This window comes from Aquarana catesbeiana, linkage group LG02 (genome assembly GCF_042186555.1).
Source record: "Aquarana catesbeiana isolate 2022-GZ linkage group LG02, ASM4218655v1, whole genome shotgun sequence".
NCBI lineage: Eukaryota > Metazoa > Chordata > Amphibia > Anura > Ranidae > Aquarana > Aquarana catesbeiana.
In genome coordinates, this window is record NC_133325.1 from 520,387,029 (window position 1) to 520,402,888 (window position 15,860).

Genomic DNA, 15,860 nt, shown 5'->3' on the forward strand with positions numbered 1-15,860 from the left:
TGCTGTAGTTTCAGGTAGCACTGGACTTGTGGTTCTCCCCACCTCATGGTCCGCAGGTCACGTGGAGGGGTGTGTTTGGTGGGGGGGGGGGAGCAACCATGTTCATTAGTCTTAGTCAACTGCTATACGTATCTTGTAACCATAGTTGTCAGATCTCACTTGGAAGAACTATTTGTGGTTATCCTTGGGAGGGGGGGTTTCCTGGGAGCACAGTGTTGAGGGGAGGGCGCTGGATGATGGGGGGGTGCCACCTCCAGTTCTGGGGATCTCATTTCCATTTTGTCATGTTCTGTCATACTGGGGTTGGCAATTTTGGTTTGTTTCTTTCCATCAGTTGCCAGAAGTCACCAGCAGGCTGTTCTTGGTTATCGTGGGAGGAACAGTAGATTTACTCTCCCTGCTAGGTTCCAGTGGCTGGGGGGGGGGGGGGGGCGATGGCTGAGGGCAAGTATCAAAAGGGGGGGGGGTCTGATTAGTGGGGCAGCTCCACAGCTGTGGTCAAATCATGCAATCCCATGCCATCATTTCTGTGGAATCATTTCTGCCATTCTGGTGTTGCATTTGGTGTTTTTATTTAGCAGTCCTGAGGGTTGTCAGGGGGATGCTAGCTGCAGTTTCCTTTCGCCCAAGATGTGTTGTGGTGGGACTGATAGTTCCGCTGGGCATGGTTGCTCACAGCTCCTTGTCTCCTTTAGTACTATTCGTTCATGCGCCCATGGTTGTGAGGGGGTGGGAGGGCTCACACAGCTCACTACCATTCACCCCTACTTTGGAGGGGGAGGCAGGGTTCAGCATCCTACGTCCCGCTGATGTAGGGCTGGTTTTCAGGTAGGCCCATTTCCCATCAGGATCTGTCACGTCTATAGTTCCATATGGGCTGAGGTTTCGTTTTTAAATGATTGTTGGACCACAATCTTCTCACCCATATACCATACGCCATACGATGTTCATTTCATTACACCTGTACGACTACCCACCACGGTCTGTGGGTACCTTAGCCCTGAGTGTTTGTTTTTAGTTACCTGTCTTTGCGCTGCTGGTTACTCGGGCTTACTTACTGCATACACTAAGGTGGTGGTTGTCATTAAGCTCATATTCACGAGCTGTTGGTCTTGTCATTACTGCACCTACATCCATATACTTTTTTTTTTTTTTTACAGAAAATACATATATATACTTGGGTAGGCTAGAAGGGGGGGTGTTTTCGTGTTTTTGTTGTCTGTTGTCACCTTCTCTAGCTTGTGTTTCCTTAGATTTGGTCATGTCGCATGTTTTGGAAGCGAAAAATTCCCATTCATTCCTCCAACCCCACGTTTGAGTTCAAAGCATGGTAGCACTCCGACATTAAGGAGTTATACTATACCTAAGCTCACATCTGAGCTTCGTCACAGGGGTATTCCTTTCCCGGCCACATTCAGGAAAGCAGAACTCTTCAGATTGTTATTCCCAATCCCATCCCAGCCACTCCCATCCACCAGCACAGTACATGTTTCTGGGCATAATTCTTTAACTCAGTTTTATGCGGTGCTAAATATGCTCTCCACGTCCATGTTATTTGCTAGACAGGATGAAGGTGATTGAAGCCCGCTCGGCTAGAGCTGAGGTGTCAGCTGCACCCCCAGCCCCTGCTTTTCCCAGCACTCCTGCAGGTAATGTCGGCATCCCTTAAGTCCACCTGTCTTGTCAAGCCTTCTGGTTCGTCACGACTAAGCCAAGTAAAGGCTTCCTTGATAGGGGAATTTTCAGTAGGCTTTCACATGGGCCTCATCACTGTCCCGTCTGAGTCTTTCGAAAGTAGTGACTTGGCTTCAGTGGACAGTCATGCTTCCATTGGTGATAAGTTACTGGAGACAGGAATTTTCAAGGGGTTTGTGATTGGTCGGTTTCTTTCACCATCGTTATGAATGTGGAGGGTCAGCCCCACCAGGGGGGTCAGTGGCAAGTTTTCCAAAAGATATAATTTGAGTTACAATTTATCTTCTTTCATTCCCGTGGAAGTATTTTCATTTAAGTACTGGTCCGTGGATCTGGCTATCCAGCACATTCTACTGTTATGCAGGGGTAATTGGCTATCCAAAGCTCTGATATTACCAATGCTTTGAAGCTAATTCCTTCAGACCTGCCATCTGGTAATGGCATTGTAAATGGCGCAAACATTATTTCGCTTTACTTCGGGTCAAAAGCAGTCCTTGCTTATTTGACACCTTTGCCAAGCACTTATTTGGATCTTGGCTAACTGCAAGGGTGTCAGGGCATAATTTGTTATCTAGTTGATTTCCTGCTGTTAGAAGACCCTGAAAACCGCCCAGGGATCTGTAGTCTCTCTCAGGGCTGTGTTCTGAGCTGAACGTCCCCTTGGCTGCCCACAAAATGTAAGGTCCAGTCCAAAGTCTTTACATTTTTCGGCGTCACTCTCATTTCGAATCGCATGATTGCGAGTTTGCTCTTGGAGAATTGGTCAGATACATCAGACTATTTATCTTTGTCTGATGCCCAGTCTTCCAAAAGTGGGGCTTACAGTCTGTTTTGGGAGTGCTGAATCATGCCATGAGAATTATTTCACAGGGTAGAGCTTTTGTTTCAGGTTAATGGCCCTCCTTCCTCTGTATCAAGACTCTGACTCAGTTGTTAGGTTTCAAGCAGATGCACGACCCGACTTAATCACATGGGACCAGTTCCTGTGTGACTGGAATGGCATCTCCATGAAGGAGCACGCATGCTCCGAACGCGAGCGCTACAGCCACACCCCCCCCCACTCTCCTCCACCTGACGTCATCCTCCCACGTACTTGCTGACGCGCTGCCAGAGGGAACCCCACTCCTCGGAGCTACGGACTCCACCGCTAGCGGCCGAGGCCGGCCCCACCACAGCCCAGCTGGTTCCGGAAGTGACTCTGCGTTGCCCAGGAGACATTACCAATGCCTGTTTTAATCACACAAATGTGAGTGCACAATTTTAAAATATTAAAGCTTTTGTTTTAACTACCTACTACCCTTAGAGCAGCGCTGCTTTTCTTTCTGCAGTTCCTCCTTACGCCATGCTGGTCATGGATTAGTCCCATTCTGGACACAGGCGATCGCTCTGGCTAATAGTTCATTATCCAGAAATACTCTGAAGGCTTATACCAGGGTTAGAAGACTTTTCTCAGGTTCATGATGCCATACCCTTCCAGTTGCCCCGAAGACATCGATTATGTGTTGGCTTTCGCTGCCTTGAAATTCTTTGGGCTTCATCGGACCCAGGGTAGTGTCCCAGCCTAGCTTTCAGGCACCTCATCTGCTCAAAGGCAGTCTCACCAGCTTCCCTTATAACTACGCTTTACAACTCCCCAATAACAAGAATAGGCAGGCAGGCCAGGGGTTCATTGCAAATATTATAGAACCAACAGTAACTGGTGTCTGACGTTCTCTGCAATCATTTGACAGCGGCTCCTCTGGGACACCCTTTGCTCTTTCCCATGTATCCTCCCACGTCAAAGCAGTTTTGTCAGGATTTCACTCCCCAAATTATGCTTAAATCCAAAACAATGTTCTGGACATTCGGTTAGAATCGGGACAGCATCCGCAGCTTCCAAACAGGGGCTCCCTTCTCATTTCATCAAGTACATTGGGCGCTGGAGTTCCTCCTGTCATAGCAGATACATACCGGAACCCCATACGGAAGTCACCCGGGCATTCGCTACTTTATGGGACTGATTGTTGTTACCTGTCGGTCATTAAGCATTTCATAGTCACACCTACTTCCGTGTTTTTTGCCCTCTTTTAGGCATACTGACCAGCTAGATCAAGGCCTACAGTACTATCAAGAAATATCTTTCAGGAATCCAACAGTTTTTGTCCTTGCGGGACCCTGATAGGCCATCCATTTTTGCAGCACACCCTATCAAGGCCATTCTTAAGGGGATTCACAAGAGTAGCCCTCCTACCATGGTTAGCAGACTCCCCATCACAGGGCATATATTGCGGAGCATGTCCGATATACTTTCCAGGTCTCCTTTTGGGACGCTACCCAGCTTGGTCCTCCAGGCGGCCCTGTATCTGGCTTTCTGTGGTTTCCTCAGACTGAGTGAGTTCACTCGTACTAGGACGAGATCCCGTATACTCTTGATAAACCAGGTAGGTACCCCGATCAATTTCGGTTGCATCTGGATGCTTGCAAGATGCATCAGACAGGAGCCGGTACTGACATTCGATTTTTCCAGACCAGCATTGCCTGGTGCCCGGTCACAGTCTTAGACCAACTCATGGTGGTGACAGCAGATAAATCCAGGGATAGTCCACTATTGCCTTTCCCTAGTGCTCCCCTCTCCACAGCACAGTTCATGAAACCTTTCCTCACCCTTCATTCAAACCTAGGTTTGGACCCCAAAGTTTATTCTGGCCATTCTTTCAGGATAGGTGCGGTTTCCGCTGCTTCTCGCCAAGGGGTCCCTGTTCACGTAATTAAGAAGTTAGGCCTGTGGAATTCAGCATGCTTCCCCAGCGATATCCCAGATCCACATGTTGAGATGTCACGGGCATTCATGCATTTGGCTTATTAATGTTACATACGATTGCTTTCAATAAATCTGTTTGCTAGCTCATCCTGCTGTTCCTACTCCTACTCATCCTAGAGTTATTTTTGCCCCCTTTAGGCATACTGACCATGTGACTACGGCACACCCCAGGTCATGTTTCCTGTTTTGCCTTCATACCTTTCCTAATATGGTCTACTAGAGACTCCGAGTACAAATAATATTTTATATACACAAATGATTTGCCTTTCATTTCTATTCTAAACTAAACTGGTTGTTTTACAAGGTGAAGGTTCACATCTACTTTAACCACCTCTCTCCCGTGCTATAGCCGAAAGACTGCTACAGCGCGGGCTCACATTGCCGGGAGGGCATCTATTGACGTCCTCCCATGATCGCGCTTCCAGTGCACCCCCTGCAGGCGCACATCAGCACAGATCTGTGATCGGGGTAAAGAGCCAATCACAGCGGCTCTTTATCATGTGACCAGCTGTGTCCAATCACAGCTGATCAGTGTAAACAGTTATTGCCGGTTATCTGCAGTCCTTTCCTCACGCTGACAGCAAATCCACACAGGAGACATCTAGACTGATAATCAGGGTACTGATCATCTGCGTCTTGATTATACGTGCAGCCTCACGGTGCCTACAAGTGCTGCTAAACTGTGCCCATCAGTGCTCCCTGTCAGTGGCCATCAGTGATGCCTAACAGTGCTGCCGTCTATCAGTGTCCATTAGTGCAGCCTCCTCAGCATGCATCATTGAAGGAAAAAAATTACTTATTTAGAAAATCTTATAGCAGACACTAAGGAAAAAAACGTGGTTTTTTTTTTTTGGTTTTTTTTTTTCCCAAAAATTTCAAAAACACACTGATGAATAAATACCACTTAAGGAAATCTGTCTCACAAAAATTCTGTTTGAGTACAGTGTTGCATGACTGCCCAATTGTCGCAATTTTTTTTTTCAGTTTTTTTTTTACTTCTCCATCCATACTACACAGAGCTGATGAACGATTCTCCCACTGGGACTATCCTACTTTGGCAGCTGGCCCCAGCGGATGTCAAAATACCCCAATAGCGGCTACATCTGATTTTCCAGCAAGCTCCTTTAACAAAAGTGTATAAAATAATCCATTTTTGTTGAAGAGAGGGGGCAACAGAGCCACGCATTCAGTGTATTTAAGCTGTTGTCTTGGGAACCAACCAAAATGCACAGTGTATAGTCAGGTTTGTTGTCCATTGATATTGCCTAAAGAAGCCAGTGTGGTCTGAAAGCTTGCACTACAGTTACATCTAGTTACGAGATAAGGACCACCCTAAATCTAAACTTCTGCATTGATTGCTCACATAGTACAGCACTCTGCTGCTGTAAATTTTAGTAAAATCCTTTTCTCAAGTAATTCATTGAGGGACACAAATCTCACCCATTTTCAGGGTATTCTGTGTTTAGACACATTGCCATAGTTGAATCCCAATTGCAGTGTAGCAGCCCCCTCCCCGCCCAGCATTTATTATTTAAAGTGTTCCTAAACCCAGGGCCCTGCAATCACTATATCGGGTCTCCCACAGTACACAGAGCATGGAAATGCATAGTTACATAGTTAGTAGGGTTGAATAAAGACACCAGTCCAAGTTCAACCTGAGTGAGTGCACGTCCACAATTGTCCCCCATCAAGATGCCCATCTATTATTATTATTTTATTTAAGGTACCCATATAGCGCCATCAATTTTTACGCAGTGCTCCACACACACATTGGTCCCCACCCCCAAGGAGCCCACAATCCAATGTCCCCAACCCACACAATTATTTTAGTAAATATATACTGCTAAATACCTTTTTTCATCATCAGTTAGAGCAGTCTTGTGACTTTTATGGGTGTCTGGTTAAAGCTTGTAGGAGGAGTTTCCATTCTCTCACAATTGTTCTTTGAGAATGCAGTACCCCTGACCCTCTGGACAGTGCTGATTGGCCCTGTGCTGATCACTTGCACCATCCCAAGAAAAAAATAAAACTCTCTAGCAATACACACCAAACTGAGCATGCACAGCCTTTCCCCTGGCTCTGTAAATGTCAGGAGATACATTGGGGTCAGTGGAAGAAGGAGATGATCAGAGGAGAGAGGATTGAACAGCCTTTTTACACAATGCAGAGGATTAACCCCTTAGGTTCCACAGTGAGTATAACAAGCATGCTTTACTGCATATACACACTGTTGGGTTTAGTAACACGTTAAATGTTTTCTTAATACATACCTTTTTTACTATATGTCTAAAGTCCACACAAGTGACGCACAGTCGTTGCCCTTCTTTTCTGTTCTTGGCAGTAGGTGGTCCTGAATAGTGCAGGGAGTGGTGGTGTTTGCAGCATTTGCCTGTTAGTCATAATGAAGCTTCCCTGAGTCCATATTGCCCTAGGCTAACAGGAAGTGGGATAAATGAGCTTGGGAGCAATTCAGCCTGAAAGGGGTACAGTGCTGAACCCTGGAGTGTTAAGTCTGCTGGGGTCCATGCCAGAGAAAAGTTGAGTGTTACAAGGAAAGTGGTTTATTCCTTGTTTTGTTTTAAAAAGTGCTAGGCAGTCTTCTTTTTGTTTTTGTCTTTTAATTAAGCTCGGACTTTAAAATGTTTCTTGACCCAAAAATAAAAATGTATTATATTGCACCTAACCAATCCTTAACCACTTCAATATCGGGCCAATTCTGACACTTTGCTCCTACATGTAAAAATCATCATTTTTTTGCTAGAAAATTACATAGAACCCCCAAACATTATATATGTTTTTTTAGCAAAGACCCTAGAGAATACAATGGCGGTTGTTGCAACTTTTTATCTCACACAGTATTTGCGCAGGAATTTTTCGAACGCGTTTTTTTAGGGAAAAAAACTGTTTTGTGTTTAAAAAAAAAACAAAACAGTAAAGTTTTTTTGAATGGAGAGGCCAGGCGTGACGTCATAACATCGCGGCCGGCCTCCGACGATCATAGAGACTCCGGGGACCATCTGGTCCGCTGGAAATCTCTATGATCTACATCCGGCGCCGGCGGATCCACTCTCCGCCTCACCGATCGTAACGGTGAGTCGGAGCAAGCACCGGAGGGCTGCGGGAGGGGGGGGACGTCCCCTCTCGCCTCCCATAGGAACGATCAAGCAGCGGAACGGCTGAAACCGGCAATATCTGACTGATGTCTGTAACTACAGGCATCATTCCAGATATACCTGCTCAAAGCCCAGGACGTCATATGACGTCCGTGGGTTTGAAGTGGTTAAAGTAGATGTAAACCAATAGAGGATGTCAAGTCATTTATGTCCAGTCTTACCACGGAGAGTTGATCCAGCTCTGAGCAATTCTCTTGTCTTTTTGTAGTAAGATAAAAAATGACACTCAGATAAGTTTGGGTCCCCACTTCCCCCACTGCTGTGACTGACATCTGATTTATTTATCTCATGAACGTGCAGTGTGTGTGTTACGATTCCAGCTTCACATCCCTCCTCCTTTCTTCTCTAGCTCTCCCAAGATTGGCTGCTCCACACCTCAGCAAGATTGGGCATGCTGAAGTCATGTGGTGCTTTTCCTGAGTTTTGACTGGATGTTATTCAACACTCCAGAATAGGAGAGTGTAGAGGTGGGCGGGGAGCCTTGTGACATCACAACTCCGCCCACCGAGCTCCGGCTAGGAGAAGCCCGGCGATTCCAGAGTTTTGCGGGGCTCCTACTGCTGAAGGGGTTGACATTTGCAAGGTAGAGATACATGCAAGAGGCTTGCATGTGTATATATACATTAATACTGTGCGATTCGTTTATACTGGGTGAGTGGTGGGTTTACGTCCACTTTAAATGCAGTAGATGCATGCATTTCCTGTTTAGGCATTATTTTCACCTGAAACAAAGTATATTATTATTATTATTATATTATACAGGATTTATATAGCGCCAACAGTTTGCGCAGCGCTTTATATCCTCATATAAAGTGTATAAGTGGCCCAATCAATGGCACCTAGTGTAGATCCTGGCTCTTTTTTTTTCTTTCCTCAGCAAACTGCATAGTTTTTGCAGACAGCAGGCAATCCCCCCCCCCCCCCCAACACCACCACCACTTTAGCACACAGCTGGTGATTGACAGCCTCAGACGTGCATGTTTCCCAGTAAGGCTACGTAAAGGGTAGGTTTGTCCATTCCCGCCACTCAGGGTGTCAGATTACACTCAGTTCTGTGCTGTGGAGTGTGACATCGATTTACAATCCCTGCCTCCTGGAAACAGTGTCGGTATGTTCAGGGGATGTAGCCCCTGGAAGAAGCCTGTGCCCTTTGATTTTTCTCTTCCATGCTCCTAGAGTCGGGGCATATATTTAGAGGTCAGCTGTGTCCTCAATGAACTACTGGAGAAAAGTTTGTGTAGCTAAATCCAAAATCTGTCACTGACACATTTTTAGTGGGGGACTAATTTTATACAATTGCTAGTGTCACAGTGGGTGGCTGTCTTAAAAAACTGATGGATAAAGGATTTACATATAATAGGTCAGCCATACTTGTAAATACAAGGTGTAACATTTTTGTTACCACAAATATGATGTAATAGGTGTCTCCTTAGCAAACAATTGTATGTTTGCAATTTCTTGCATCAACACCTCCAAAGGTGATAATTTAGGCTTAAATGACTTTCTACCAGTTTAGAAATTATGTTTAATATAATTGTCTCATGTTATGAGACAAATTTTGTTTCAGAAGTTTCTCAAGGATTAATATAGTTCCAAGTAAGTTGAATAGAACACACATTTAGCTATGCTGTGCAGGGATTTTACTGTACGATTTCTGTGTGACTGACTTCTTAAATCTGCAGTAGCAAAGTTTATGATTAAAAAATACGTCATTTATTTATTTATCTATTTTTTGCAGCCGGAGGATGCCACTTCTGGTGACCTGTCTGAACTGCTGTCACAGTCTGCACTTGGAATGAGGTAATACAGAACAAAAGTCTGCTGTATTTTAAGTAATGGAAACAAACTCAATATATGAGATAAACACCACTAGAAAAGTTGTTTAGACTGTAGATAATCGTGGCAATGGTGTTTTGTTGGTTTGGATTTAACAAGCAAAATGGGCAATGAAGTACAAGAAAAAGCACAGAGACTCAGTCAAAATACACTTAAAAGCACATAAATCTGTCTGCCTTCTTGTCTTATCTTCTGTATAGATTTGGTTTACTGTTCTATAGTAGCAGTTGGTTATGCTTCGATTAATCCATTGCAGAACAATCTGTGGCTCCCTGAAAATTGTTAACAGTTCCATATATCCAGCTAGATTATTTATTACAAAGGTTGCCTGTCAGGAGATCTCTACATTATAAGCAAAACTTCATTGACCTTAACCACTTACCAATACTGGGCACTTTTACCCCCTTCCTGCCCAGGCCAACTTTTAGCTTTCAGCACTTTGACAATTGCGCAGCTGTATCCAAACTTTTTATAATTTTTTTGAGACAGAGCTTTCTTTTAGTGGCATTTAATCATCACTGAGTTTTTTTATTTTTTTGCTAAACAAATGAAAAAAGACTGAAAAAAATTTTTTTTTGTATTTCTGTTTTTATAATAAGTATTTTTTCTCCTTCACTGCGCTGCGCTAAGGCAGCACTGATGTGCGCTGATGAGGTGGCACTGATGAGCATCATTGATGGGCACTGAAAGGCATCACTGGCGGGCATCGCTAATGGGGCTACACTGATGGTTGAACTGATGCACCACCCGGCTGTCATTTTGCTACAGGTGGGGCAGGATGTGGTTAAAGTACATGTAAACCCAATTATTGAAATCTCATATAAGCTCATGACATGTTAAAACTAAAATTATATAAATACGCCGCGCTATCAAAAATACAAATATAAGTGATATACAGTATAACATGAAATAATATTGTGCAGTACATGCAATATTACAAAATAAAGTTATACTGTGCACACTTCTAAAATTGTTATATATCATCCACAAAAATATATAGCATCCAAAAAAATATATAGCATCCAAAAAAATATATAGCATCCAAAAAATGTAATACCAATTCTTAGAAATGTGTAATAAACATCACAATGAGTGTATGTAACTGACCATACACTCAAGATTAAAGTGCTCCAGTGTCCTTGTGCAATATTCAAATAACAGGGTTCAGTAGTAGGATCCTGGATTGATTTCACTTGTGCCTCTGTTCATCAAAGTAGTGCCACTTTTACCTTAATATTAACACAGAAAGGACTTCATGGTGCAGTATATAAAAACATTTATTATCACATTAAAAACATTTATTAATGTGATCACCCCTGATGAAGATACGAAATACACCTTGTATCGACACGCGTTGAGGAAGGGGACAGGACGGAACGCCAGACAGATAACCTGTCGGGAACGATCAGTACATCACCCCAATATCGGCCGCCGTATCCCGCTCAGTATTGCGATTTTAGAGTGGCGCGCTGAAGCGCCATGACATTGTGAGTACCCAGTGTGGGGATTTTTACTTTGGTTTTAATAAATGTTTTTATATACTGCACCATGAAGTCCTTTCTGTGTTAATATCACCAGGGTAAAAGTGACACTTCTTTGAACAGAGGCACAAGTGAAATCAATCCAGGATCCTACTACTGAACCCATAGTGGTTCTAAGGCTTAATTTGACCAAGCCTAGCAGCAAGCTTACACGCCCTAAGGTGAGCGGCTATCACCTGGGGGGAGGACTTATGTGTGGACACAGCACTTTACCTTTGATTCACTGAGACGCATGGATGTTTTTTGGAATACCTATGGACTGTTAGTTTGAATATTGCACAAACGCACTGCAGCACTAAATCGCATGGATGATTTTTTGCAACACTTATGTATTGTTTGAATATTGCACAAGGACACTGGAGCACTTTAATCTTGAGTGTATGGTCAGTTACATACACTCATTGTGATATTTATTACACGTTTCTAAAAATTTGTATTACATTTTTTGGATGATTATATATATATATTTAACAATTTTAGACGTGTGCACAGTATAACTTTTATTTTGTAATATTGCATGTACTGCACAATATTATTTCATGTTATATATCACTTATATTTGTATTTTTGATAGCGCAGCGTGTTTATATATTTTAGTTTGATCATTTGCATGGTATATGAGACATGTGTAACGCTAGCAGCTGATCATTTGAAAGAAGCATTGGTGTGCAGGCCTTGTTTGATCGGCCAGTAAGTGGAGGCTCATAGGACTACTTATTATAATCATGACATGTTGTCATTTCAAAAATAATTTTAGTTATTAGGTGACGACATATTGTCCCTGTTTTCCAATTGTGCTCTGGCATTGCCACCAGTCACACAGATTTTAAATCTGGAGATTACAGGCGGCTCCTTTAAGGGTTCATTTACATGGCAATCCCCTGCATTCAATTCAGCATTTGTAATGCATGTGCAGTGGGTTTAGCGTGCATTTTTTAAAATTATTTTATGGAGTTGCATTGGCATGCATTCCAGTATGTTTATGTGCAAAAAAAATGCAGCAAACTTTTCAGTTTTTAGTACGCTCACAAAACCACCACAATGGTGTAAACTAGGTTTACTGAAATACATTCATAACTTGTATAGTACAGGGCACAGGATTGTATTCATAGCCCTTGGGTTATTGCAGGATACCTTTTGGGTGATTGGACACTGGCAAAAAATCTTGTTGGGGCTGCCCCTAGGGGCATGCTTATATAACCTAACCCACTCCATTAGACTTAAGGTTTTTGCTAGTGTCCTTAGGTGATGTACCTCTTTTCCTTTGGAGAAGTTTTTTTTTTTCCTTGAACCTTTAGCAGGTACAGCAATATGGATAAGGTAAAATAGAGTTCCCCTATACTGTAGACTGGTTCCTAACCTACCAAAACTGCAGGTGCATAGGTGCAGGCATGGGGAGTTAGTCATTATAGTGCTAATCCCCTTTGTAATTGTTTCAAATGCCTTTGGCACTATAGACATCATTACAAATTAAAAAATTGACACAGTGCCAACACGCCTTCTGCCCACCATATCTGCAGAAAACGTTCACTGCACTTCCTGACACATTTGTCTACGTAGACACAACAGAGTAACACAGTCAGCACCTGAGTTATAGCATCTCCTCTATAGTATGAGACCTAGGATTATACTGCGTGCTACAGAGGACATTAACCATAGACACATAGAAAACTGAAGGCAAGCCCCCTTGAGGGTTTAACCCCTTCCTGCTCACACCTGCCTAGTTCTGCATCATGTCTGTAAGAGAATGGATGTTCCTTTCTTAATAGTGATGTTCACACCCATTTATTGATTGCGTTGACAAGATGTCTGTGACCTTAAACTTTCTGTGCAACATGGCACTGAATGTTAGCCAAGTAATGTATCTCCTGTTCAGGTCTGTAGGCCTCTCCAGCTTATATGCTGGTCAGCACAGCATCAATGTAAGAAGTCCCTGTTGCACCTACCCTCTTCAGGAGAACCATCTTTTTGGCTCTTTGCTGGATTAAATCTTTGAAGTCACTATAGGGTCTAAGCGTACTCACATTTCCCAGATACACAAAAATAAGGATCCACAGCGCTGGTTGGCACTTTCCTATCCTGCATCAACACATTCTTTTGTTCCTCCAAGTAAGGCTCAAGTTCCTGAATTAATAAGTTGTCTTTAATCACCTTGGGTTTTAGTGGGTTCTATACATCCTTAGCTAGAGAAGTGATCAAAAGCTGCAGAGAAGTGCATCTGCACATGAGCACATCAGCAGGCGGGGTTGAATGGGAGCTCTTCTCCCAGTGATCGCCCAGAGGAAGAGTGCAGGCGGTCGGATTATCAGAGCATGCAACATCACTGTAACAGCTTTCATTTCAATTGCCGTGTGTTCCCCGCGCTCGCCATCGCATACAGCCCTGCCTTTTGGCCCAGGTGCTTTGATAGACAGATCACCCGTCCAATGGCGGGATGTGCGACCTATATCAAAGTCCCCAGGCCAGGAGGCGAGTGCAGGGAACACACGGCAATTGAAATGAAAGCTGTTACAGTGGTGTTCCTCGGCACTCCGGTGATCCGGCCGGCAATCCTCTACTTCTCCTCTCTTCCCCTGCACAGGTGAAGCGGCATTTTTTTATTGGTTTGAGTCTTTGGATTTTTGGTGGGCCATTGTTCGTAAAACAGCATTTGGTCCTTGGCGTCATCAAAGGTCAGGGATCTGCACTGTCCAATATTTAACATCTAGTTGCTATTCATTCACAGATTCGTACTTTGATACAAGGGGTTACAGACAATTCTCCTTATAAGACCTTCACTCCAGCTGTGAAATTTAAATCTAGTATTGTCTTTGTTACAAATATCTACTTTCCTACCTATTCGGAACATATCTTTGTAGTTGCGTAACAGGTGCGTGTATTGGTTTCCTCCTGGACTCCCAAGCCGAATCCCTCCACTGGGTGCAGGTGCCCCCTGGACCGACTCTCTGACTGGTTTATGGCAGCAAATATGAAGTAGACCCACCTCCAGACATTACTACAAGGCAGATGTTCAGCAGAAGAATATTCTTTGACGTTATAATGGTGGGCAACAGATTCTGGATGGAATGGTCCTGCTCTTCACTCAATACAAGTTGGGGCTCACAAGCTATAAAAAATGCATGCATTTGTTCATTACCTTCCCCACCTTTTTTGGAGGAGGCATGACTCTTGCTGTTTGTGTTGACTGTTGCCTGTGGGAGAGACAAGTGGAATGTTGGGTTTCTTCCATAGTGTTACCTCTTGCCACCAATACCCCGAAGGCCAATACTCGTAAATGTGAATGAACCCACGTGGAAGTTTGTCTTCAAAATTAAAACTCCGCTTACGCACCTTGGGCTTCTGCGTGTACTGCGGCCTACCACCCTCCATCTTAATGGCCAGATTGAGAGGACCAGCCAATCCTTAGAACTCTACCACCAGGGCAGAATTCACTAATAATTGTCCACATTCCCCTTCTGGATTTTCTTTTGTGTTTTATGGGTATGTTCCAAAATATGCTTTTTTTTTTTTTTACCCAAGAGTTCTTCTTTCAGTGTTCCTGAAATTACTAAAAACATTTAGCTTAGGCGTAATAGCGATGCAGGTTGCGGTTGATGCGTTTTCATGGTGTGTTTTGTGGGTTTTTTTTGCAAAAGTTCTTGATGCATTTTTGGGAGGTGTCTGTTGTCTTGCTGGAGAAACCAGCAAAAACAAATCAAAAACGCAAGCACTGCGTTTTTAAAGTGATTGTAAAGTCTCGTAAAAGTCTAGTTTTTTTTCTAAATAACAATGTTATGTTATACTTTCCTGCTCTGTGCAGTGGATTTGCACAGGGCAGCCCAGACCCTCCCCTTTTTGGGTCACTCTTCGCTGCTCCTGGCCCCTCCCTCCTGTCAAGTGCCCCCACAGCAAGCAGCCTGCTATGGGGCACCCGAGCCTCCATGTGTTTTAGACACAAAGCTGTGGTTCGGCCCTGTCCCCCTCTCTCTCCTGATTGGCTAACTGACTTTGACAGCAGTGGGAGCCAATGACGCCACTGCTGTGTCTCAGCCATTTAGGAGGGAGACTACTGGACGGCCGAGGGACTGCTGGATAGAGATGGGGCTCCAGTAAGTATTAGGGGGGCTGCTGCACACAGAAGGCTTTTTATCCCAATGCATAAAATTCATTAAGATTAAAAAAAAAAAAAAACTGCCTTAACCTCTTTAATGCGTTTCCGCTTTTTATTTATTTTATTTTTTTATTGAAGTCTATGGAACCACAAACGCAACCTGCTGCGGAAAAAAAAGTTTTTGATCCTTTCCAAAAAGCATCAGTGGAAAACACACAGCTGTGAACTTGATACATTGGAAACCATGTTATATTGACTGTAGTGCGTTACTGAAAAACGTGTAGGTGTAAACCAGGCCTTAAAGTGGCATTTGAAAAACTTTCTTTTGTCTATTTTTTTTTCTCATATTGGAGATATGCTGTCTGTTATAGAATGGGAGATGTGGCCCACATCCCTTAGTCCAACAGGTTACAGAAATGTTTCCTCTAGTGGGACTTCATAAGGCCAGATCTACTTATGTGTTAAAGTAACAACAAGATTTGTAAAAAGAAGTACGTTTTATTTGTAAAAGTTAAAAACAAGGATAGGTAGTGTTTAAGACTACAATTGATGCAACTATGGACAGTGATGCATGTTTCAATACCATACATAAACTACTTGCTCTGTTTGGTGAACCACATATAACAGTACATCCAACGCGTTTCGAGTTGTAGCGTTTATCCACTTCATCAGGAGTGAGTGGTTATGGAAAAAGCATTAATATCCATGATGAATAGAAAACAGGA

General features: G+C 43.5%; 1 protein-coding gene across 5 annotated transcripts in view; it reads left to right on the forward strand.

Moving 5' to 3' along the window:
• LEMD1 (LEM domain containing 1) overlaps nucleotides 1–15,860 on the forward strand; it is a 430,972-nt gene that overhangs the window by 346,044 nt on the left and 69,068 nt on the right. For 4 of the 5 annotated variants that reach the window (XM_073615805.1, XM_073615806.1, XM_073615807.1 and 1 more), the window contains one exon: nucleotides 9,407–9,468. In XM_073615805.1, coding sequence (XP_073471906.1) covers nucleotides 9,407–9,468 — 62 coding nt within the window. Of the gene's footprint in view, nucleotides 1–9,403; nucleotides 9,469–15,860 lie in introns of all 5 variants that reach the window. The other variant, XM_073615809.1, reaches the window with a different exon arrangement.